Source organism: Nipponia nippon, unplaced genomic scaffold, assembly GCF_047370975.1.
Source record: "Nipponia nippon isolate SJK-2023a ecotype South Korea unplaced genomic scaffold, ASM4737097v1 scaffold_14, whole genome shotgun sequence".
Lineage (NCBI taxonomy): Eukaryota > Metazoa > Chordata > Aves > Pelecaniformes > Threskiornithidae > Nipponia > Nipponia nippon.
The window spans coordinates 8657885-8683563 of record NW_028262330.1 but is presented as its reverse complement, the minus strand read 5'-3'; the positions used below and the strand labels follow the sequence as shown (position 1 = coordinate 8683563).

At 37.9% G+C, this 25679-nt stretch overlaps 1 protein-coding gene across 14 annotated transcripts in view; it reads right to left on the bottom strand.

Moving 5' to 3' along the window:
- The window catches only part of BPTF (bromodomain PHD finger transcription factor), a 59179-nt gene extending 33654 nt beyond the window's left edge, over positions 1–25525 (bottom strand). For 11 of the 14 annotated variants that reach the window (XM_087751280.1, XM_087751287.1, XM_087751292.1 and 8 more), the window contains exons 1-5: positions 24532–25525; positions 11336–12158; positions 3868–4091; positions 2943–3143; positions 2210–2398 (exon numbers count right to left, since the gene is read on the bottom strand). In XM_087751280.1, coding sequence (XP_087607406.1) covers positions 2210–2398; positions 2943–3143; positions 3868–4091; positions 11336–12158; positions 24532–25510 — 2416 coding nt within the window. In that variant the 5' untranslated portion in view covers positions 25511–25525. Of the gene's footprint in view, positions 1–2209; positions 2399–2942; positions 3144–3867; positions 4092–11335; positions 12159–24531 lie in introns of those variants that run through there. The other 3 variants (XM_087751283.1, XM_087751293.1, XM_087751290.1) reach the window with 3 other exon arrangements.
- Between the last annotated feature and the right edge of the window lie 154 nt (positions 25526–25679).

Genomic DNA, 25679 nt, shown 5'->3' with positions numbered 1-25679 from the left:
TCTCTTCTTCAGCACATTAATTCTGAGGAATCCCACAGATTTCAGTTCAGTTGGCACCACTCTGTATCGAAACTCCTCCTCTGCAAACTTAAAAGTATCAGCCTCTTTCTTACAATCTGATGGGTCAAGATGTTGCTTCAAGCTCAGTAAAACAAATGGGTTTTTGGCCGTCCGTTGTCCTTGTTACTGTCTGTCCTGACAGCCACCTCACTTGTGGCTAAGGTGTACTGCACGAGTATGAGCTTTCAACTACAGCATCAGTGAATTGCAGCTACCTAGAAATAAATCACTCCAGCTTCCCAGTAAGAACAAGCCACCATCCCTCAAAACAACATCATCTTGATTTTGTGCAAAAGAGACACAGCTTAGCTGTTTAAAAAATACAAGATTTTTCTGTTTCTAGAATTCTTCCAAAACATCCCTGACGGGGACGTTTGGTCTGATCCCAGACCTCCTTTTTGTGAAATACTGACTCGCAGCAGAAAGACAATTAGGTAAATATTCCGGGATTCTTAGAAGATCCTTAATCTAAATGCACCTCGATTTCTGGCTTTGCCAAGTGGGTGCCACCACTGTTCGATCCATTTCCCTTTTTACTAAGAGGAAAAATGGAACCATTTGTGATGCCTGCTGTTTGGAGGAGGGTGGAAGCACCCTAACTAGACTCTTTTATTAAATACTTGTATCCAAATTGCATTTAACAAGGATGGCGACAAACACATTCTTGTCTAGCTTTGCATTTTACTCTTATTTTCCCCCTCTTTGGGGGTAGCTGCCTCACTGATACTGGTTCAGTATCTCTCCCTCCCTATGAAATGAGTGTCTCAAACTGAAATAGGAACACAAGTATCACTATGAATACAGTAAATTAGACTTGAGGCAGAACCCTCTCCACACACACACGCTTTCCTACAAGAAAAAGCCCACTAATTTAAAAATATGATAGAAGCTTTGGAAGGAGAAAAGTACCCGTGAAAGTATAATAAAGAAGTAATGATAAATATAGAAGTGAATATTTAAAATAAAATATGAACCCATAAATGTGGCTCGAACAAAGTTATGCAATATGTATCTTTTCCATTAAACCTCTATACAGTTACTTTAACTTTAAAATGGAATAAAAAAATATGAGAACAGGCAAAAATATTTGGTCAAATATCTGAAATGTATTGCTTTTTTCCCCATGCACCAGGACATTTTCTGTATTAAAAGAGTGTATTATGAAGCTTCCAGATTATGGACTAATCTTAACTTCCATTTTCTCCTCCTATTAACAAAGTTTATTACAAGGTTTGGATGCATTCACATTTGCAAGTTCAAGAACTGCAATCTATATTTGAATGAAGAACTGTTTCTGTAGGAGAGAAAAATGTTTACTACTACTTTTCAAAACATAACACACTGAGTATGGCTACATCGCAGATTATTTTTAAATTTTTTAAGAACTGAAAATAAAACTCTTATAATAATTTTAACAGTAATCAAATGTTTAGAGCAACATTTGGTTATGTAGTAAAGCTTGTAATAGAATATCATTCTAAATGTAACAGAATATCATTCTAAAATAGTACACTGATAATTTATGTTACACCCAATCAAGTCCCATTTATTCCTAAATCTAAAGCTTTTCTTTTTTAATTAAATAATGTATATTACTACTTTTGAATCACTGACATGGCAGAACAAAACATGTTAAAATACAACAAGATCCCCTGTGCTTATAATTCTGAAATCTGTTTAAAATTCCTAGCATGACAACTTTAATCTTGACATTTCAGTGCAATGTTTACTCACGTGAATGAAAATACTTTGTTTGTTAGTAATTTATACAGTCAATGAGAGGTTAAAATAATAAACAAGCCAGCAGCAAATCAGAATTTGAAATAAACTTTGATAGGACGCTAACAATCATTATGGATCATTATGGAAAAATAAAATATACAGAAAATAGAACATAAAAAGCTTAGCCACAGTCATCTTTGGAAGGCATGGAAACAAATGCTAATGCCACCGAGGGCCACAAATTTCAAGCACTAGTTGCAAGAAAATTAACTTTGAAATGTTAATGACAACGTAGCAGTAAAGGATGGCACTGCAAGCAAACAGCATGAGTGATATACTCTGTGAATGGTTTTAGTGGACAAACCAGATAGAAAAATGTAACAGATTCCCCAAATTACAGAGGCATTTGTAACAGTGCCTTCTGTACCTGAGAGTTCCTGAGGGAGCTCTGATGCCACCTTCTTCTCTGCCACGTTGTTGCTATCAAGGGTTTCTGACTGACACCCCATTGCGTTCTTCCCTTCAGAGCAACTAGTCTCTCCTGCAGAAGGATTTGTGTTGTTGTCATCAGTGCTTGATGTCACAGAGTTACTTTTATCCCCAACGACTGTTGCCTCTATAGTAAAACGCACAACAAAACTTTAGGGATATTCTTTAGTATGTCTTAGGATGTCATTTGGCATCATCCATAGAAAGCAACTTGAGCAGCTTTGTTTGTCTGTTTGATAATGTTGAAAAACATCAAGCTTTTTCCTCTCCTTTTTTTATTCCTAGTATTGTCTCAGAATCAAAGAACAAACTATTTAATTCTGATGAGGAAAACAATGTTAAAAATGATGTAGTGTTGCTTACTACAAACATGTTGATCACAACCTGTAAGGGCCATCTGTACCTCAAGCCAAGGTATCTACAAGCTAGCTGTATTTAACTTGAAAAGTAGGAAAATTGGTGAAATTACTTAACAAGAAAAACAATAAAAAAACCCAATTATAATATACAACCCCAAAGGAACCGACAAATATCACCTACTACTTAAAAAATAACTTACAGAATCATACAAAAAAAAAAATCACATCACCACTTAAAGAAATGTGAGGATCTTTAGTTAAGATTCAATTTACTTAAATGAAGTTGTCGAAGCACAGTCACAGTTTCTTTACCTTCTGTTTTCACTTTTTCCGCATCTTGCTCAGTGGGCGTTTCCTCAGTTTTATCTTGGTCTCCAGATTCTTCCTTGCTTCTCTCAGCATCCGTCTGGTCATTATCAACATCGCTTTTGGCCTTTTCTGCTTCATCATCTGCTGTGTTTTTATCTTCCACTATTTCTCCTTTTCGTGCTCTGATAATGTCCAAAATTTCATCTACAGAGAAAGTATGTTGTCATCAATAAACAAACCACCACCTACAGAGCCACTGAGCAGAAATAACGTGACACAAATACTACTTCTTTTCAATGAGACAAAAGATAACATCCAACTTCTTACCACTTTTCCCAACTCAGAAGAAACAATTCCAAAGATTTAGTTACTGATTTCTCAGAATTATGCATTTATATAGCGATGACTTAAATCCATTTTTAAACCTGAGTATCTAATCTTCACATCTTCCCTAGAACCAAAGTTCAAACCTTCACAGATTTATATTGCTATTTATTGCTCCAAAGTAGATAAATTAAGTTGGTGGGGAACTGCAGAGATCTGCGTTATTCCACACTTTCCATAATATTGGAGCAAATATTAGAGCTCTAATATTCTTGCCACTCCAACTCCCATGGGATTGTTAAATGTTTATGAGGAGTTATATATAAAAGACAGTACATCAAGAAACATTAGACAGTTAACACAGCTCCACTCCAACACCCGGAATGATCACAATCGGGCACACCCTAAGCATATCAAGAATCTGAATCATGCAGGACATCCTGGAATATACGATAAATAGTTCTACAAGAAGTCTGCACTACATAGCCACGCTAGTACCTGCATGATGCTTCTCCATCAACTTCTATAAACTTCTTAAAATAAATATAAGCTAGTATTTGATTCGAAGTGCAACATCTATTCCCATTAAACAAAATATTCTTACCATTTGCTGCAGAAAGGAAAGACTTGTTGTTGCCCCTTGCTTTATTAGTAAGGTCTTCTGTCACATCCATGTGCCGATGAATTTCTTCACGCATTTCTTCCAGAGTTTTGCATAGGTCAGCTTCCCAGTAATCTTTGTCTAGGCATTCAATTAACTCTGCCAGCTGTATCTTTGTGCTATAGTACCAGATTTTCTTATCTTTCTCACTTTCTGAATCTTCCTCTCTGTAAGAGTATTAAAAAAAAAAATACTAATTTTGAAATATCTGGATAAATGACAAAAATGAACATCAGCCTACTTTTTGCAGAGAACTATTAAATGCCAATACCTGAACGTGAATAAACAAATCACATGAGGACACTCATATGCATGCAGTTTAGTACCCAAATACTCCTTTCTCACTTCTCTCCCTTTTTTCATCCCCTCAGAAGTTCTCATGACAACTTCCTCAGAAAAGCTTTTTAAGAGTCTCCTTAAAACTGGTTTGTACAATCTGGCAACAACGTTTATTCTCATTATATTTACTATTACTGTAACCAGTAATGTACTACTAAGTCTCAAACAATTTGCAAGGAAGAGGGCATGGCTCCAGAATCCATAAAGGGTAGTGCTTCTGACCGCATATTCAGGAAATAGCAAAGTTAGAAAATTCGAAGCATAGAATATGACATTCATAAAATATTTTGTATTAGCATCTCTACGGCATTCACCTGTGAGAGCACCAGTAAGGGACAAAACACTCACAATACGATCCTTTGAAAAGATCAAAGGATTTCTACTTTTTTATCCATGGTACTCCATGACACCACTGAGCCTAGACAAAACTACTGGAGGACCACAGTGTCAAAAGCATCTCAACAGAGCCACCAGACCCAAGCGAGCTCCGTAAATATCTCGGGTAACGGGCTCTCCCAGAGCACTGGAGAGCGCAAGGAGGACGCTCCAAGTGGTTCTGCAGAAGGCTGCTTGATTTCAGCTTGGCTTGTTAGGTCCTGTTCAGCAGCAGCAGCCAGACCCAGGCTGGCTGGGGCAGGACCACTCCTCTCCTCAACACACCCCAGCACTCCCAATACTGTGAACACCGTGTGGGGTGACAAAATGATTTATTGGCCTGGCCTGCACGTGTGGAAGAGGAGCTAAACTATTGCTACACTTGCACTACCTGTAAAAGCATTACAGACCTATGGCTCACTAATAATCCCAAACCAAGTTGTTGACAGGAATGGAAAGCTGACTGTAGTTTGAAATATCTACCCTTGTAAGGTTTGTTGTGTGTTCTTCTCTACTGGTTGCCTCCACATGGCTTAAACATTAAAGATGGTAAAAATTGGCCTCAGGTATTCAGAAAGCCGAACAACTGTAAGGCAACTCGATCGTCATCTATCTACCATTTTCTACATTGTATTTATGAAACAACTGTGATATTCGCAAGTCAGAATATTACTGAAAAAGGTAGTTATGAAGTTAATAATGGCAATATTACTCAAAATTCAACTACTAATTTGTCACAACCATTACTACAAAACAGACTTTTGGTTTTGATGAGAAAACTTGGTGCATTGCAAAGAAATACTACAATTTCTCTCATAAAGGCCTTTGCTCATGAAAAGCAACTAATTCTACTTTACCCATCTACTCCTCTAGGCTACCAGTAACTTTCCATTAGTTTTAACAGGTTAGCATGGTTAAGTTTGACAAGTTTTCTCAGAAAACAGCTCATTTCAGGAAGACTGCCCACATACTACACAGGAAAAAGTAACAGCTGAACACTGACAAGCATTTGACTCTATGGAATATTCTGTGCCTGTAGATTTGCATGTTGAAGAAAAATTATTATTTAAACCGTATTTCCTCTAAACCAAGAAAGTGAAGATAAAGGCAAACACCCAAAAACTAAGATGGAAGGGGAGATGAGAATGCAAGAATACAGCTTTATACAGTAAGAGGAAAGAAAAAGATGACACAAAATGCTTAACTAAAAAGGACAGGGAAAGCATGGCTTCTGAATTTTCCCTGGCAAATGTCCAGTGGAAGTGGTGAGAGCAAGACACTGGCAGAGCACCAACTGTAAGGCTGCTCTGCTCCTTACAAACATGCCTGCAGAATATAATGCTGTTGCTAAGTTAGCACTTCAATTATTTCTTAGCTCACCGAAAAGGGAACTTTAACCTTTCATTTTGAACCCCTAGCTCATAACACGATTATTTGCTATATAGATATGCCATTTATACATCTTCTTATATGACCTAGATATACAACAATATGAACGCTTTATACAGTCTCATCATTCCACGAAGTAAGGCTGTGCTAGTACCCGTTTGCCAGACAAGCAGCTCAGACATAGAGGCTTGTACACCTTGCTTAAATTTAGATGCAAATCATCCAAGTGTTTTCTTCTTTTTCCACTTTCTCCCCCCATTTAGCAAATCTGAAACTGCTACAGCTATGCTAACGCATCCAGGATGTGTATGTATGTCACCTGAAAATCCCAAGAAGCATTTGTCTCTTCCTTTCCCATCAGTTCTTCCTACTCTAATGTTACAAGGTTCCATTGGACTGAAAAGCAATTAGCTGTTACCTTCAGTTTCCCTATATAACTCAAGAAAAAGCCTTCAGTGCCAGTAAAGGTATGCTATGTTACAGGCCAATAAAACCCAGAGGCACCCTGTGAAGAATCAAGACACTAGACCACAAAGAGAGAGTATTCTGCAGAAGGTACCTACAGCTAATTAATCTTTCCATGTGTGATTTGAGTGCTACCCATTAAAGAACTGCTCAGATAATATTCTAGAAATGGACAATGAGGTTATCCAAGAGTATTCTATTTCCTTCGACTTCATTTATATAGGGTTTTGAGCAGAGAATTTCTCTTCAATCGAAGGCTATCACAACCTTAGTAACAGAAGTTCAGGAGTTAGCATTTTCTCTTGACAAAAGCACAGACAGAAAATGAAATGGCACAAGCTTGCTGTTACACACGCTTACACGAAACTCATCTTTGGCCAGACTTCTTTTCAAGATGCAGGTGTATGCCAGTGGAAGCCTTGGAGTGCTCATTACCAACTCACTAACAGTCAAAGAACTACTGCAGAAAGCATTCTATGCGGATCCATTTTGTCAAAGTTAGTTAAGATTTAAATTAACAATTAAAAGATTTAAGCTAACTTTCCCTGAACACCTTCTTGCATTGGCTAAAGGGACACTACTTTTACCCTCTGAAGAAATCAGAGAGGCTATCGTACAAAGAAGATGGAAAGATCCAAGTCTACACAAGGACAGATTCCCAGTGTTTTTCTCTGACAAGCCACAGATTTGCCAGCTTGGTGCTGGACAGGTCTACTTCGACTCCAGGGGACTCAGTTGAGTCACATACATTAAGTGAGGCCAAGCAAGGGAGAAAAGAATCACACGAATATTTCCTACCTCTTTCAGCCTGCTTCACTACCAGGAACTATTCACTGGCAGGCTTTAGAGTCAAGTTTTAAGACGGATAAAAATAACAGCACAGAAGATGCTAGAAACTTTCAAGTAAAGTAATAACAAAGTAGATACACCCTTTCCTGAATTCCACGCTGGTACAATTAGGAACTGAAGAATTCAGCATTTTTTTTAAAGTAATCTTATTCAAATGAAGATCCAAAATCTTTTTAATTGGAGAAAATAGAGGAGGAGCCACTAAGAACATAAACAGCATAACAAATCTTGCAGAAAAAAAGCTGAAACTGTTTTTGACAGTGGAGGAAGATACATACAACTCAGGAATAACAATTTGTGTCTTCTTTCTGCTATCAAAATGAAAGCCAAACAAAGCTTCATTATCTTTTTTCATACACATTTGACAAAACCAATGCATCTCAATATTTCTAGAAAGATAACCTGTTAAAACACTGTTGCAGTTTACTAGGAGAATGCAAGTCAAAGTCCTAAATTTCCTGACTTGTTAACTTGCAGAAATAACCTTCACAAGCAAAACAAATGCAACTGACCCAGAGACATCATCCCAAACTTGGTAACAGCTTGAAACAAAAACTCTGGAATTAATTTTCTCTTGCCTTTTTTAAAAAAAAAAAAAAAAATCTTGTTGATATTTGCTCATGGGGATGTATGACAGGACACCTCCTCAGTGTCCACTTTTCCATCTTCTTGTAAAACAGAAGAGGTGGAAAAAAACCAAACCCACAATGATGGGCTTAAACAAGGCTTATTGCACTCAGCAAGTGATAAGCGTGGAAATAAAAGAATCAGTGAACAACAACTCTACAAAACCCTTTAAAAGATGGGAAAACCAGTGGTATGATGGATTTATAACATTTATAAAAGGAGAGGGGAGAAGAAGTAAAAAGCCCTAAAAACCCCTTTGAAAAACAAACAAAAAAAAAGCAAGAATTTAGGATTTCAGTTCTCTCATCCCTCTGGGCAAGTTTTCAAATCAGTGGTTGTGCAGATTGTTTTTAGATCTATTAGTTTCCTCTGATGTATTTGATCACATGGCATCGGTGAACACACTCTATACATTTTAATGAAGTTGATATGATAATATCATTTCGTGCATCTCGGGTTTTAGCATTTGACAGTTATTCTTTAAGTTACCCAACATATCAGGTGTGGTTTGATCTTGTTCAGTATATATATGCTAAATGGTTGGTTTTGCAATACAGCATGCTTACTGAATCTAAAGGACATTACAAACTGAAAATACAGAATTTAATATCTATGTGAATTATTAAAGTTGTATTTCCCTGTAATGTAGCTATGTAGTAAACACTTTTGTCCCCTTAGGAAATGGCTTTCTCATGAAGTTTTAAGGCACATTGTGCACAAATTTAATTATGTCAAAGTTTTATGAAAAGCCTAGTGGAATTTGTTGATTCTGTACATGCCACACTGCCCTGTCAAAGAGCACTACTGCTGCAGATCTACCAGAACAACTCTCTGTCTCTTTTTTCTTCCGATTCCATCAGGAGAGCTTGAGAAATTTTTAATCCAAGCCACATACTTTAGAAAGAACTCATTTCGGAAGCATGCGCAGGTACATTTACACTAGCAGAAGGCATGATATCTAATGGTAATAGCAAGGATAGGAACTAGCAAAGAAAGAACCTGTCGACCTAGATGATCCGTGTGAGAATGTGAAAGAAAGTCAGGAAACAATTACGGGAAGAACTGCATTTCTTCTCGTCTTTGTAAGCATAAAAATACTTTTCTGTTTATGTTTTGAAATATTTTAATCACTAACAAAAAATCACTAAAATGGAAAATCCAATAAAAATTTTCTTTTTGCTGTATCGTTTACAGTTTTCATCTATTTTGATTTGAAAGGGAATACTGAGGCATTTTCTCTTTAAATAAATATCAATTAGGATACAAAATTTACATTCATAAAACTTCATTTATGATTTCTGAAACAAATTATTTGCCCGCTGAACTCCTAATGGGAATGCAAAATCATTTAAAAAAAATTCAATACAGTTAACCTTTGAGGATGTCTTTTCTAGTGCAGTAAAAATTACTACCAATGTACGAGAGAAAAAGAACTTTCACATGTGTAGATTTCAAAGGATCAAGAAGCACCTGCATGATTTATTTTAGTTTAAAATATGTTGAAGTACTGCCTGTATCAAAACCTTCTGAACATCAAATACTCCATTAGGAAAAAAACACTGTTTCATAGATCAAGTTTAGTAAAAAATAATTACCAACCTGCCTACATGCTGGGGGAAAAAAAAGCCTGCCTATTTATCTTAAAATCACCTCCTGACTGAGTGACTCTCTGGATTTTTTTAATGTTCATTCCCAGACCTTTAATGGTAAGCAGAATATAACTGTTCCGCCAGTACAGTAGAGCAGTGAGACAAACCCATCTTTAAAACAACCTTTTCCTCAAGAGTTTGAAAGGAAAGATACAAAAACCATGCACAGAGGAGAGTATCTATAAGTTATTAAAGCATAGGCAACTAGAGCAAAAAGAATATTGGCTACATGTCCTTCACAATGAGGCTTTTGTGAAAATCAAACTTCCAACTCATTTTGTGGAAACGGAAGGTAGAAAATTATGAGGCAATCAAAGAATTAGGATATCAACAACTTCAGGCTGACCATCACATCCTGCTTAACCATCTGAATGGTACATCACATACTGTAGAGCATGATGGAGTATAAACAGAGTATTTAAAAAGAAAAAAAAAAAAAAGAGAGTATAAAAGACTCCCTGCATCTTTTAAAAGATTACTTGGCACTACTGTGGCATTTATAACCTGGAGATAGTAAAAATAATCAAACACGGACTCTTTTTTTCCAAGTGTGAAAGAAGAACACAGGAAAAAAGAACAGTCATAATTAATACTTAAAGCATCAGCTAACAATACATTAGAGAAAGGGCACTATATTTTAAAAGACTAAACCGAGTCCTTAGAAGTGTGTTGTTTGCAAGCTGTAACACCATCAGCAGTCCTCACAATCCCTTTTAAAGGCACTGGCTAATATCTTAACACTCACTGTAATCGGTTTTGTACGAAATTCTGTTAAGGTATCCAGCTGTGGCTTATTTTCTCCATAACACTGAATGGAAAATTGTATTTCAAGAAATCTGGTAAAATCTCTTTATTTTTTCCTAAATTAACTATACCTTTGATTTCACTTAAATACTATTTCTCCTCCATTATGAGAACAATTACATAACAGCAGTCTTTCATAAGAAAAACCAGTGTTTAGCTATTTTCCTGTGAAAAATGTAGAAGTATTTTTATAATTTCAGATTGAACTTTTCAGGTAAAAAACCAGTGCACAACGCCCTCACTAACAAGGGTTTGATTATTATTAATGCTTTGATACACATTACTATCTCAAGACCAACGAGTAACAGGAAATTCTGTTAAATGTACAAAGTAGATCGCTTGAAGACAGGCATTTCTTGCTATTTTGACTTTGTTTATGCCTATAGAAGTGTCCACATACAACATTTTCTGCATTTCTAGTTAATAAATAAGGTGAATACCTTCGAGTGCCTCTGAAAGTCTTAGCTTCAAAGGCAGACCATCAAACCACTACCAGTATCTAACTGCCAAGTACTATCTAAGCAGGTGACAGTACACCAAATCCAGTGTCCTATACACCATGTGATCACAAATACAGTTAAACTACTTTTCAGTAACTTTTACAGGAAACTGGAGAGTTCTCATTAAAATTCCCTTTCTTTTCCTCACATTCATGTGTTTTAGGCACATTAAAATTAAGCCAGAGGTCCTGTTTCTTCCCCCTTTTTATATATAGATTATGAGAATATTTATTTTGGAGAAAATTCATGGATTAATTACATGGTCATTAGAAATCTAGTTACAAAACAGCAAGCAATGGTGTTATCTAAAGAAAGAACAATTTTAAGATGGCAACAGCAACTTACAGGATATACTGAAAATACATTCAATACAATATTATTGTTCAGAAAATACTAAATTATTAATTTACTTACATAATGATTCTTCTGTTCAGGAACCAATATTTTCGTCTATGCCTGTCATATCCAATAGGTTCATGTCGAATGTATGGTTTATTTTTTTGGATTTCAGCAACACAGTCAGTAACTCCAGGCACCTTATGTGCTACGCAGACCTCACACTGCCATTCATCTTCTGGTACCTCTTCAAGAGGCGGTTTCACGCACTCCAAATGGTACACAGCTGAACAAGTTTCACAGCAAAGCAAATCCCCAAGTTTGTGACAAACCCTACAATGATCATCATACTGAATAACACCTTCTGACATTAACTCTTCACGTGCAATGTTTGTTGTAAGAAACTGATCCACTAAGAACTGCAGAACTTTGATTTTATTCTCTACTGGTCCATAAGGATAGTCCTCTGTCTCTTGGTAAGGAAGAACATGATGGTATTCCTTGTCACTCTCACAATATACCCGCAGAACCTCTGGCCACGTCATTCCATCTATGAAATACAAAGTGGAATTAACGCTATCTTTGAGGTCAGCAGGTCCAAAGGTAGTATTTGAAGTGTCTTCTTCACGTAAAACTGCTTTTAAAAGCACTATATGCATCTCTGCCATAAGTGTGCACTGCTCTTGACTTACCAGAGCAGCACAGAAGTCCTCAAAACGAAAAGGAGAGAGGCGTAAAACAGTGCCAAAGTTCCTTAGTACCTCATAGATGGCAATAACATTCATTATATGCTCACTAGGCACCATTAAGTCCTCTGAGGATTTAGGAAACTCCAAGGGTGGGATATCTTTTTCTTCCAATATTGGAGAACGAGGACGATGCACTCTTTGTCTTCTCCTACCTGGAATAAAAAACAACAGTAAGAATTTTGCCATCCACAGGTCAACGTGTTTAAACATCTATCCTCAATGACTGTGTCAAACTTTCTAGACTACTGCAAATTAAGGATTCACATCTTCACAGTTACACAAATGCGATAATTCAGCTAATAATCTTATACTTTAATTAACAGTATAAAACAAAATACACGAGATATCTGAAGTTTGCTTTAGACACTTAGAGCAGTTGCATTTCCCATATAATATACACCTATTGAATCTTTAAAATGAAATTTAGAATTTTTATTGTTTAAATCAGTTAAAAAGAAAAACATTTCCCTCAGCCAAAATATTAATTTAGAAATTTTTCTCATTTTTATTCAGCATGACTAGTTTATCATGTCTTCTTGGAATTTTAACTTTAAACTTGAAGAATCAAGCTTCAAACAACAGATATTTTATATTAAAATATTGCAAGCTATTCTCCTATCCAGCAATAGCATACAGGAAAGACCATTTCAAGCAAATGTCTTAGGACATCAATTTGAACCAAATTAAATACAAAAGAGAACGTAAATCACTTTGTCCACTGCTTTCTAACTAGAATATTTCTCCTGGATACCTACAAGCCAGAAACAAAAGCTAAACGTGATGTTTTATGAAAACACTTCAGGAACTCCCAATTTAAAAAAAAAAAATAAAGCAACACCAAAAAAAACCCCAAAACACCGTATAAAACCAAAAGCAAACCAAACCACCTCCATGCTTCGATAAAACAGGAGAGAGAACAACAGAATGAGAAGGAGGCAGAATTATGGAAGGACAAAGCCTAACACAAAAAGCCAATCTGAAGAGCTGTTTAACTACCTAAAAGAAAAGACACTGAGCATAATTAATTCAGTCTCAGATGCTAATTCAGATGAAATGCTACACTTTCTTCCCTTTAATTCCACTATCCTTGATGCCAAGCGGAAGGAAAAACAAAGAGGAAGCTTTCTGTACATGGCACTATTAGACAGATGAAATATTTCAATCTTCTATCCAAGTAATGAAGAAATATCCAGCTACATGCAACTATTTTGCAGCTATCAGTTAAAGTAGTACGATGCATTCATTAAACCTACTTCCTTTTCTAAATAAACTTAATCAAGCTTAGACAATCTCATAAACTAATCATAAACCCATCATCTTGGTTTAAAAGCAAGAACTGAGATGAAAACTGGTTTTAGGTCCTCTGGTAAGCATACTAAGATTCTGGTAAATAACTAAATTTCATAATTATCAATTCTACACAGAGAAGCGGTCAGCAGGATGCATTTTATTCACAGAGAAAATCCAAAGGAAAAATGAAGTTGTCCACAACAGCGGTTTCATATGCACACTTTAATAAAAAGTGACATATATTACACATTGTGTGATCTGAGACTGAAGAGTGACATGAATAGCACTCTGGAATTTTAAACTTCACGTTAATAATTTCTTGATCAAATTCTGTGAATAACAGACACCACAAAAAATTGGTTCAAAAATGAAGAGAGAAAGTAAGTTCCAGTCATCTTGGATGTTACTATTAAGAGGAAATGGTTCTCTGTGGCATTTGTTCAACCCACTCTACTCCCTCCAATACAGGAAAGAAGTCTCATGAGGAGTGGGTAAAAAAAAAAAAAAAAAAAAAGCTGCTAAGGCAGGCAGATACCCAAAGACAGATCCTGCTGAACCTGAAAACACCATCACTAAAACTTCAATGCACTGAAAAGGGAAAAAAAAGTTACCAAAAAGAAAAGCTACCTGTAAGAAACATCTTGATGCCTAGAGACAGTTTGCCAAATGATTCCAGAAGAAAAATAAATCAATCACTGAGCTAGTACGGCAAGATGACACCAGATACATTTCTCCCTCTCAAACTTTAAAGAATGAAATCTTATGCAACAAATTAGACACTCTGAAACAATATAGAAGATGAACTGCCAGATGTTTCCATTACAGAAGTAATGGGTCAACATCATCTGCATATAAAAATAAATTTCCAAGTTTAGTTAAGTTTGAGTTCTGACTGTGGAAAACGAAAGAATGCTTGTATGACTGTCTTCCAATATGCTTCTGCACAAATCAGTGGAAAATGTTTAATCATGGCAAACACACAAAAACACAGGAGTTTCGCAGCCAGGCACAAAGCAAGTGTTCTTACAGCAAGAAATATCGAGATTAAACCCAACTTTTCTATCATCATGATCCAAAATCATATATGCATAAGCCACAGTTGGTTTAATTAAAAGACCCCAAAGAACAACACGCACACACCTGCACACTCACAGATTAAATTGCTTTAGGGTCCTGAAGCTTCCTTCAATATTGCAGGAGGGTGTAGGACCAGTCCTAGTAGGTGGTCACACAAGACAACAACAACGCAGAACAGATACTCTGAAATCACTAATGGTCTTCTCGCCCATTATCACAAAGAGCTGGCAGAGCTATAAACTAGAATTCTTTTCAGTGTTTGCAATTGTACCAGAAAAACGTGTCTGTCACACAGTAAAGCCATAAAAAAACAGGCCTTCAAGAAAGCAAGCAGCAAGAACGATAACCCTGGTTTACCGAAATTAATCAGAAGCGACAAACCCCCCAGTAATTTCAGGCAAAGATAAACTCGAATGAAGGAACACTGCTGAAAGAAGCAAAAACTCCTTACCTCCTCTCATTTGTTGAGATTTTCTACTCCAAGAATTAATTGTCCTATGCATTATTTTTATCCTTCACTGAAAAAACCCAGACTCCCCAAATACCATCTTTGTTGATGTCTCTTTCACAAGAGAAAAACACTGGTGTATTTGTTAGGTCAAACTAACAGGAGAAGCGAAAAAAAGAACCTTAAAACAAGGCATTCCTAGTAATTTCTGAAAAAGTTAACGCTTCCTCTTAAAAAGGAAGCATATTGGTACAATTAGAGGTCTAGGATAAATGTGTTATCAGGACACAAAGTATGTCACAATACCATAATAAAGAATTCTACTTTGGTGCAAGTACAATGTAACCATGTGGCTGCATTATTCACACCACTCTTCATCTTCTATTTAAATCGATTTACATATTTTCATGTTTGCTTTGGTATAAAGCACAGAAATTTCAAAAGTAATTGTAAAACTAACAGTTTAGACAATAAGGAAAAACATATTGCATTATAAAACGCCTGCTTCATTTGCCCACTACTTTGCGTTATGCCTCACGGTATGCAGCACAGTTACTATATCGTACCACTCAACTCCCGATCCATGCTGTAAATCACACACCACATCCCAGGAGCTCAAATCATTTCTCTTTTCAGACACTGAACTGCTTTGAACAATTCTGCACTGCATATATTCTGGTTTCCAGAGCTAAAAAGGGGAAGTATTCAAAGATGCTGAATATTTTAGAAAGAAATGGTACCGAGACATATTTTTCTTGAATGGCTTGGTGGAGTAGTATTTCCAATCTTTCTACATTGTATTTTTTTTTCTTTCCAATTTAATTTTCAATTTGTTATTGATATTTGCTGTACCTGGGTTGAACAGAACTTGAAGACTAGAACTTCGAAGAATCACAAAGTGTGATTTGGAAATTCAGAAATTCCAGAGAATTTGTACTTAAACATATTACTGTTTGATGCATAAACTGCAATCTCAAGAAACACTCCAGATACCTTTAGAAAACAAAACAAAAAAAAACCCCAAAACCAAACCAACTAAACCGAGTCTAATCTCCAGCAAAAAAGATGGACATTCTCTGCCAAGGTGCTCATAAGTCTTGAGGCATTCTAAGTGGCTGTTGAACTCAAATTAAAAGTGTAGGCCAATGGAATACGCTATAATGATGTCAAAGTGCTAGAGTCTCTGTTTTGAGCTGAGATTTTTTTGTATTCTGCTGGTTGCGTGATTAACCCCCGCCCTTGCCACTAACTCAGACAGCTGAAGAAAGGCAGTTTTGAACTCCAAATAAGGACTCTAGGCTTCTCTGCAATTCTGATAATAACAATTTCTTCATTGCTAATTATCTGTGGTGTTCTGACATCCCATACAGCTCACGCTACTTAAAAACAGTTTCAACTTCCATGAAGGTTTTTGAAGATCATGATTCATGTTTACCCAACTGTTCTTCATATACACCAAAAAAATCCCTCAAATTTTGAGAAAAGTTTTCCTACAGTAAACATATCTAACTTTTCAAACTCTTCACTTTCAAGGAAAATCTTCTCTTTTCCACAAGGCAAACTGTCCAATGCTTGAATTTGACATTCACTGGCAGACAAAAAAGAAAAACCCAACCAACCAAAAAACAAGACGACTTTGGTCTCTTCAAACATTTTTATGTTCAAATTATTTTATTTTTAATTATTTTAGAGATTCGAGGATTTGACAACAATTTTTTTTTAACTTGTTGTCATTCGTCATGGATTTTGCCCTCCACAGGGAATTCTGACTATCTGTGAGAAAAAGTGTTAATTGAAATTTAATTAAATCGATTAAAAAATAATCAATTTAATGACCTCAATTTAAATATTTAAGAGAAAAGTGCAAGCTTGTGTAGACTATACAGTTGATGATTACACAGTAACAAACATTTATTTTGATTTGGGACACTACATATGTGCATTACATTAATATGTATTTAAAACAATATATGGAAGTGAAATAACATAACAAATTCAGTGCAATGACCGCACTGAGCAGTCAACAGAATTACACTGTTGCTCTCTTTCCTTAACTTTGTATTACTACATCACCTACTGCCGTTAATATTTTTCAGTTTACCTTGGTATAGTTTAAATAACTTCGGATAAATAATTTTTATGATTTGCCCTGAATAATTTCCCATTTGTGGAAATCTCTTCTCATAGCAAGAGGGTTTTTTTTGGTTTAAATAGAAAAATGCAATATGTACTACCTTGTCTAAAACTAAAAACATCAAGAGGATTCCTGAGCAGGTATATGAGCAGAAGTTATTTTTCCTTGAAGCACCAGCACCACCTGACTAACTAGACTTTAAACTGAATCTAGATGTACCTACTCTCAATTAAAGAAAGTCAATTTACTCACACTGAAGTTTCCCAAAATTGACTCAAGTTTTATTACATGTAAATTGTATGCTTCTAAGATCGTTTCTGCATATTAACCAAATCCCTGAATCAAATTCCACCTTCAAGTTTGAGCCAGTACAAAGAGAGAAAATGTCCACTTCTACACCATTCAAATTCCATAGCTTTATTTGGAAGGATAAATTGATCTGCCCATAGCCTCCTGCTGCCACGTTTGGACTATTTACAGGATCCAGATCATCTTGAGTGTCTCAGCATTATACTTCTATCTAGCATACGCTTCTTTTAAATCACATTCCTTCACTAGTTGTCTCCAAAAGTGATGAAGTAGTCTGCAGTGGTTGCCTCTCCCTATTTTGAATTCTCTAGTTGAAGAGCTGCCTGTAATTAAGATTAAAGAGTAAACAATTTTATTCACACGGCACATTTAATTATAGATATTGATAATTATAGTGTACACTTACCATAATCTATTAAAATAATTTCTATTACAAATATTTAAGCAAAACACACTAATGACATTTGAAATAAAATGAAGCTACTGAACTGAAGTAACAGGCTGAGCACCCAAAACCAGAATTTACTGAAGCACTTAAAAAACCCAAACCCTTGCTTCATTTTTTTTTTTTAAATTTCCATCTATTCAACCTATTTGGTTCAAATGCTGACCCTTTCAAAACTTAGAAATGAAGCAGGGTTTAAAAGGACCAAAAGCTTCTCTCCATTTTCATTCACAGACTGAAAGAAGAAAAGGGAAAGTCACATCTATTCTTTAACTCTTCACCACAAGAGGATATGGAACTTAAAAACACTTTAACCATCTTTAACATATTTTCTTGTTTATGTAGACCGTTTTAAAACAGAGTATTTGAATGAACTATTTACATCTGTGTCCAGAATACAGAGAGGCTGTACCATGACTAAATATGACTTTCGTGCTTTGTGCTTTAGTTGTATTCCAACTACCATACACATGTAGCCTAACAAAAATCACAAAAATCCAGTTTTGCCTTTGTCTCCCTTGCGTTACATATCCCTTCACTCCAGATGTACAGTACTAGTAAACATAGCCTTTCAGCCCAACATATTTAAAGTAATGGCCTGGTGGATGGAGGTCCTACATAACAAATAACCTGCCAGAACCACTGACTTGTTTAAACAGGGAGACTGGTAGCTGCATTAGTATAACTTAAAAAATAAACACTGGTTCCAGTATTTCTTGATTAGAAAGTTCACAACTGGTCTAATTTCTCTTCTCCAAAAACTTTTCCTTCCTCATAATTCCTCAGCACTTGGGTACCAAGACTCCAGCTTAGTGCTCCTGTTCACAGCTGCAGTGGAGAGGATAAACTTGACAGAGAACAGGGGAGAGAAAAGACAGATGGATGAGTTTCAGGTACTTCAGTAATCTGTCACAGGAGGAGGGGCAGTGAAATACAGAACAATCTCCCCCACAGGCATACTCCACAAAATTGCCCTCAGCAAGTGAAAAGACTTTCAATTTGCCCCCAATAAGAGATTAATTTTTGGCTTCAAGTTCCACAAGTCAAGTCAAACTACACTACTCTTACATAAAAGTCCATCTTTAGTAAAATACAACTGGGTTGGTTTTGTTTTCCAGACCATGAGTCACTACAGAAACTTCCCAACATAAAGACCAATTGGCAGTTATACGATGTCCTGGAAGCACGAGTACTCCTTAGAGAAGATGCCCTCTCCTATGTTCTCCTTCCTCCTGGAAATTTTGGCTTTTGACTACCCTCCTAAACTCACTCAGACTATCCTATTTTTGTTTGGTTTTAATAAACATACAAGAATCAGACATTTGCTGTCCCGTATTACTACTATGCACCAGGCAAGTTTCAAATGAGAATGTACAGCAATACACAAGTTCTTGTTAGAGATCACTAAGAAAACTGAACAGTTGATAAAAATTTCTTTTTTTTTTTCCACAGCAGAATGCATAAACTGGATATAGCTACATGTTTGTCACAGCAATATCCAAACTGGTTCCTTAATTAAAAGTCAACCTCTTGAGAGAGCATTTGCTCAGCTTACACTAAAGAAGAAAAAGCAGTACAATGAATCAGTTTAACATAAAATAAGAATATATTATGAAAAGCAGTACCAAAATAGAAAAATCTAAATCTTTTTCTTGGGATGGGCCAAAAATTAAAGGCTTTGACTTATACAAAACACTTGTTTCCCTTTTAAAAATGCCAACATGACAATCAACATGTTTCTAATATTCACAAGTCAAATGATCTCTTCCAGAAAAATTTTCTGAAATAATAAGATGCATTTGTAATGGCTTGTAAGTGCACCTCCAGTTTGACTATTGCTCTGCAACAAGGGTACCTAACCCAAATTTATTTATTTTACCTGGAAAAAGAAAAAAAAAAAAACCACAACCACAAACCAGATTAAACTTAAAATCTAAATGGACATTAAAAATGAGACATTCCAAACACCACAAAAGCTTCGAAAGTTGAAGCGCAAATGAAAAAATAACTGGTTACTAGACAGATCCTGAGAGCATCTTCCTGAGAGCACTCATATAGCAGAAATTCTCAACACGTGCTCCTCAGCTAAGTTTAACTACTGCCTTAAGTTATACAAAACTAGGTCTTTATGTTCTTTAAAAACTGTTTTAAAACTTTAAAACTTTTGGCTGTTTATTTTTTCAGTTTGTACGTCTGTCAGTAGTACACTTCTAAACCAAACTAGGGGTCTCTACTGATTTTACATTAAGAATTTAGTTTCTCAACATTATGGCCATCAGTACACTCTCCATAGGAGACAGGAATACAACCCCCCTATATTCTAAGGCATCATTTTAACATCTGGATAACTAACGCAAGACAAGTAGCAGATGAGATCCCACATTGCCGTTCTGAGAAATACTCAGAGTCACAGCCCTTTTGTGCCTAGAACCCAGGGAAAAACACACAAAAAACCCCCAAAAAACCAAAACAGAACACCACCCCCCCCCCCCCCCCCAACTAAAGTAGCAAAGTAGCACCAACATAATGATTTTCAGGAACATTCTGACAGACAATTTCTTAGTTGGGACACACTCAGGACAAGTTGTAACTGATTTCAGAAGTTAGCGAGCCCTGAAAGCCAGCCCCAGTCTACTAAAATCTACATTTATTCACCTTACACCAGTTCTGTGCAATACAATGGTCAGCTATGAAATTTTAATGCAGACCTACAAAAGAAGTTTGCACAACAAACACATCTGCAGCACATCAAATTATTCTACCTTTTACAACATACATACTTTGATAATGGTACGGTATTTGCTGCACAGAGCTTGATGACTGAAGTGACAAATGCTCTCCTCAGATAAACTGCAAATTTGCATGTCAATACAACAGAATCAGCCACAGATTTACCCGTTTGGCCTTCTACACAATTTCTTTGCTAGGACTCCTCTTCTACATTTTTCATGACTGGCACGATGAACTAGTGATAGTTCCTCTAGAGTACAAATCACAGTTCAGATTACTAAATGGTAAAGTAAGAGCGTGCCAGATTTAATGTAGAGAACAGGGTACCCTAGGTAAGATGTTTGGGAGGCTGGTAAATCTTCGCACATGGCAGACAAAAGAGGCTGCATATCTTACTGTCTATCTCAATGTCTCCACTTAAACAACTCTTCAAGAGCAGGAAAAGGTGTTAAGATATAAAATTACTACAGACACACACAATGCAGCACCTCGTTTCCAGTTCAATTCGTTCACTCTGAAGATAAAAGCAAACCGGTGAAGAAACTGGTTAACGGAAGTGATGGTCAATCACTGTAAATGCTCAGACTAGCAAAATCCATTTAAAAATCTTATTTAATGTATTTTAGGATAAATGTTTTGGCTCATAACTCCACTGTGTGCGTTTGCTTGTTAGGCAGACTGATGATCACCTCAGCCAAAATCTAGATATATAGCTCTTCCTAAAGCTAGTTTTCCACGTTTTTGATGAAGAAAATCAAGAAACAGAAAAAATGAAGGACTTCTAGGCACCTTAATGAAATCCTTCTTTTAAAATTCTGCAACATATGGAAAATACTTGATATCTATAATGCAATTGTGACAAACCTAAAGTAGAACTTGCAGTGGGCAGGTGATAGCAAAAATTTTTAGTGATACAAGATCTATAGGATACCTACCCTAAAAGTACATCTACCTTCTGGGGATACAAAGGGATGAGAGAAGGGACATTACATACACACAAAATCCCTCTACCAAAAGCCCATCCAGCAGAAGAAAAATCAATGATAGATGTCATATGCATTCACACAATAAGCTTTCACTGTACCATTATTAAGCGTTATATCAAAGGCATTTTACCATTCCTGAGATTTTGCTTCTTTAAATACTTTAATAATAATAATATAGAAAAAAAGTACTCCTACATCCAAGTTTAAGATACATCATAAACTCCCCAGCAAAGCACAAAAATTGAGCGTTTCTTGGCTAGAGACATTGCACTGTGATCTTTTAATTCATTGTTCAATGTAAGTTTGAAAAAACTGTAAAAAGCCTGTCACCCATTTAACTGGGATATGATTTATGTGTAAAACCTTGGTTGGTAAGAGAATTTGATTGGGATTGCAATTTTTCAATACCCTGCTCTCAAAAAATAAACTCTTCAGCCCCTAAGAGTACATCCTGAAAGTGGTAGTAATTCAGGCTGCACGTGATTGAGGGAAGATAAGTAGAGAACAATTGTTCACCATCTCTTCTAGTAGAAAAAAACTAGTGGGCATAGCAGGATTCTGTCAGGGGCCAGTTTAAAACAATGGAGGAGACACTCCTTCAAGCCCTCCAGTTAACCACAGGAACTGTGTCACTGTATATTACAATTTGTCTGGTTAGAAGACAAATATATGAAAGGAAAAAAAATGGTATCTAAACATAGCTAAAGACCAATTCTGGCTCAGCATCCACCTCAGTCAAAGAGCACTGGAGCCCATGAAGGAACTCCAGAGACACTGTATGCTCGCCCTATTCTTAACACTTTTCTCTGCACTGGCTGCTGTCAGATAAAGAGATACTGAGGTTAGGTGAATCTTTTCCTTGCCTATTAATGCTGTTCTAATGTCAAGTATCTCTTCCTGGATTATGATAAGACTAAGATTTCAATTAGTGCCACCACTGTGCAGCAGTGCTCACAACGTAGGTATTTGTTCAGCAGAAACAAGACACAGACTGAGCTGATCAAATGAAAAGTTCGTACTTTCTTTGCAGAAGGGCAACAGCATGTCTGGGAGAGAGGGAAGGAAGGAGGGAGACCTTTAGGCAAATACTGAACTAATGAGAACTGCCAGCAAATTGCCAAAATAACAACATAGATGTTTTAACTATCGAACACTCAGTATAAAAAAAAAAAAAGGCATATAAGGATGAAAATGCTTACACTTAAACTTATCTTTAAAAAGTTAACTGAAGTTTCCCTGACCAAGTGAGAAAAACATATAAATTATCAAAATGGTTTCTGATACACCTAAATACCACATAAAACCTGCCCACGCTTGCACAACAATGCACACAGAGATATCTTGTTATTTGCCAAAATACTTAAGTACATTTCAAAAATTGAATACACCCATACTCTGTAGAACTCCTTTTAAACCTGGATGCTCATATAAAAAATATTTTCCTGACCTAGGCAACTAAAATCATAAAAATATTCTTTCCCTGACAAAAGCACCCCCCAAAAAAGTAATAAAAATTAAAAGTTACCACAACCAAGCAGAAAATGAAGAGTTAAAATTCAAGAGAGTACTTTAGTTTTTTTCTTCTGTGAAGCCAGACCTCAATCTTTAAAGGAATAAATATTCAAAAATTCCAATTTGATTGCAGGACATCCCTGCAACAGGTAAACTAACACCTTAAAAATTATCTCTAAATTAAATTCATTTAGTAATGTATGTACTTATTTTGATTCATTTAGGTTCCTGAGCATATGGATATAGATTAAAAAAATAATGTATATATAGACAGACATACAGAGTTTTTTTAAAGGACTATTATGAAGTCACATAATGAGCTGATACCATTAACTCACCAAAATAAAAACAAATGACACATTTAGTAGCCAGCACTTCCCCCTTTTAAAAAGTTGTCAGCTAACTACTCAAAACTACACTCTTCCTTTAATTAAGATGCAATGCATTTACACCAACAACCTGTTCCTCCCCCCCTCCAAATTGGCCAAGTACTTTTACAACAGCAGTGTTTGTTATCCTGTAGCCCAATTCAGAAACACTCCTAGGTTATCCCTAAGTTTAACTACTCTCCTGGTTCAGAGACTTAAAAAAAAAATCCTAAACTTGAACTCCATTCTGGAATGAATTAAAATAAATCCAAAGTGCTTAAGTTTAGATGAAATAATTTTTGAAGCTTGAAACCCATATGGTTAATGAACTAATTAAGGACAAACAGTACAGGCCTTAAAAATTTTAGCCCAAATTTGCCACTAGAGGTTAAAAAAATAATCACAATGATGTTTAACGAGTTTTAACCCCAACATGAGTTTTAAAGGTTGCCATATCTTAAGATAAATGCAGTATTTAAAACCAAGACTTTTGACTCAACCTCCACCTTTTAATCTTTGTGTTTAACTAAAACTAGGTTTACACCCTTGCAGTGAGGCCCTGTGCACTTTTCCCCAAACTATAACAATGCAATCTCCATTTTGAACAATGCACCTCATTTCCCTCCTTGGAAAGCTAGTTTTATCTTAAAGCCAGTAAACGCTTGATCCAGTTATACCTCTGATTTCAAAAGCCTGAAAATTTTCAGTGTTTACGGTTGGTTTTTTTTTTTTAGGCCACTTCAAGTTGCATGTGCTTCCTTTCCTTTTAACATCAAGTTATATTCGCAAGCACAAGCCATCCTTTCCTGCATATATTTGAAAGGACCTCTTTGCAAGGCATACATCTCGTTTCCCTTGTTCTTAAATATTAACCGAATGCTCCATACACTTTTGACATTGTTTGCAACATGTTATGGTGTATCACGCATTTCTGCAGTCACCAGAATCTCCATGCATATTTGCAAAGCATCCCCTTGTTACAGCATGTACTGCCCTCCCTCCCTCCCTCCTCTCAGTGCATGTGTTGGTAAGCATCTCCTAATGTTCCCTGCATCCGTGGGGTTGCCAGTCGTTAATTTGCATACCCCTCTCTCCCTGTGAGTGCTTGCAGGCATCCCTTACATACACGCATGGGAGGAAGAATGCGTGCGGAGTGTATTTGCAAACCTAGAGGGAGCATGTGGGGTGCCCTCGACTTGTTTTAGTTCATCCCACTGACTCTCTACCTGGGGTGCTGCTGTAGGTGCTGTGGCTCCTGAAGCTGCTCTCAGTGCAATAACTGGCATCGTCTTCATCCTCCATCTCTTCAGGGTAGTCAGAGTCGTCGTCGTCCTCCTCCTCCATTATCTCCTCCTCCTCTTCCTCCTCGGAGTCCTGGTTATCCTCGGGGTCTCCCTCCTCTTCCTCCTCGGACACCATGCTCTCCTCCTCCTCTTCACTCTCATGATCATCGTACACCACTTTGCTGATGCTCCTCCTGGACGAGGCAGCCCTGCCTTGGCTGTTGCAGCTGCCTCCTCCGCCTCCTCCCCCTGCTCCTCCAGCCCCAGCCCTGCCCCTACCCTTACCGCTGCTGCCTCCCCCACCAGGGGTGCTGCTGCTGCCGCTGCCTCCCTTCCTCTTGCTGCCCCCCCTGGGGGAGGCGGTGGCGGGGGAAGAGGCCTGGGCAGCCCCGGCTCCCTTCTGCTTGGGCCCCGCCGTCTCCGCCTGGGCCGAGGTCGCCCACCTGCCGCGGCTGCTGCCCCGCTGCCGGGACCTCAGCCCCCCGATGGGGCCCGCCGGGGCGGGCGGAGCCGGGGAGCTCGCCTGAGCGGTGGCCGCCGCCGGCTGCTGCTGCTTGGGCGGCCTGCCTCGCCGGCCCCGCATCTCTGGGCGCTGGCCGAGGGGGGAAGGGAAGGGGAAGGAAGGCTCGGGAGGGCGCTCGGAGTCCGGACAGGCGGCTACGGGGAAGCTCCCCCCCCTGCGAGGGATCCGGGCCGGGGAGGGGGGCCGCCGAGCTGTGAGGGCCGAGGGCTCAATCCGAATTGCCGGCGTCCCGCTCCGGATCGCCACCGGCCGCCATCTTGTTTCTTCGCCTCTGCCTCGGCTCGCTCCGCTCTGACTGGGGGAAGCGGCGGCGGCAGCAGGCCCCGAGCGCCTCACGTGACCGGCCGCGCCCGCCAGCCGCCGCCAGGGGGCGCCGCCGCCGCCGGCCGCGAGAGCCATGTTGGAGCCGGCGCGCTGGGGCGGCTCCGCGCCCCCCGGCCGCCCCCGGCCCGCCCCGCCGCCGCGTCCTCCGCGCCCCCTTTGCCGCCTTCCCCGCCGCCGGCACACGGCGCGCCCCCCCCCCCCCCAGCTCACCGCCACCTGTCGCGGGGCGCTGCCCCGCCACCGC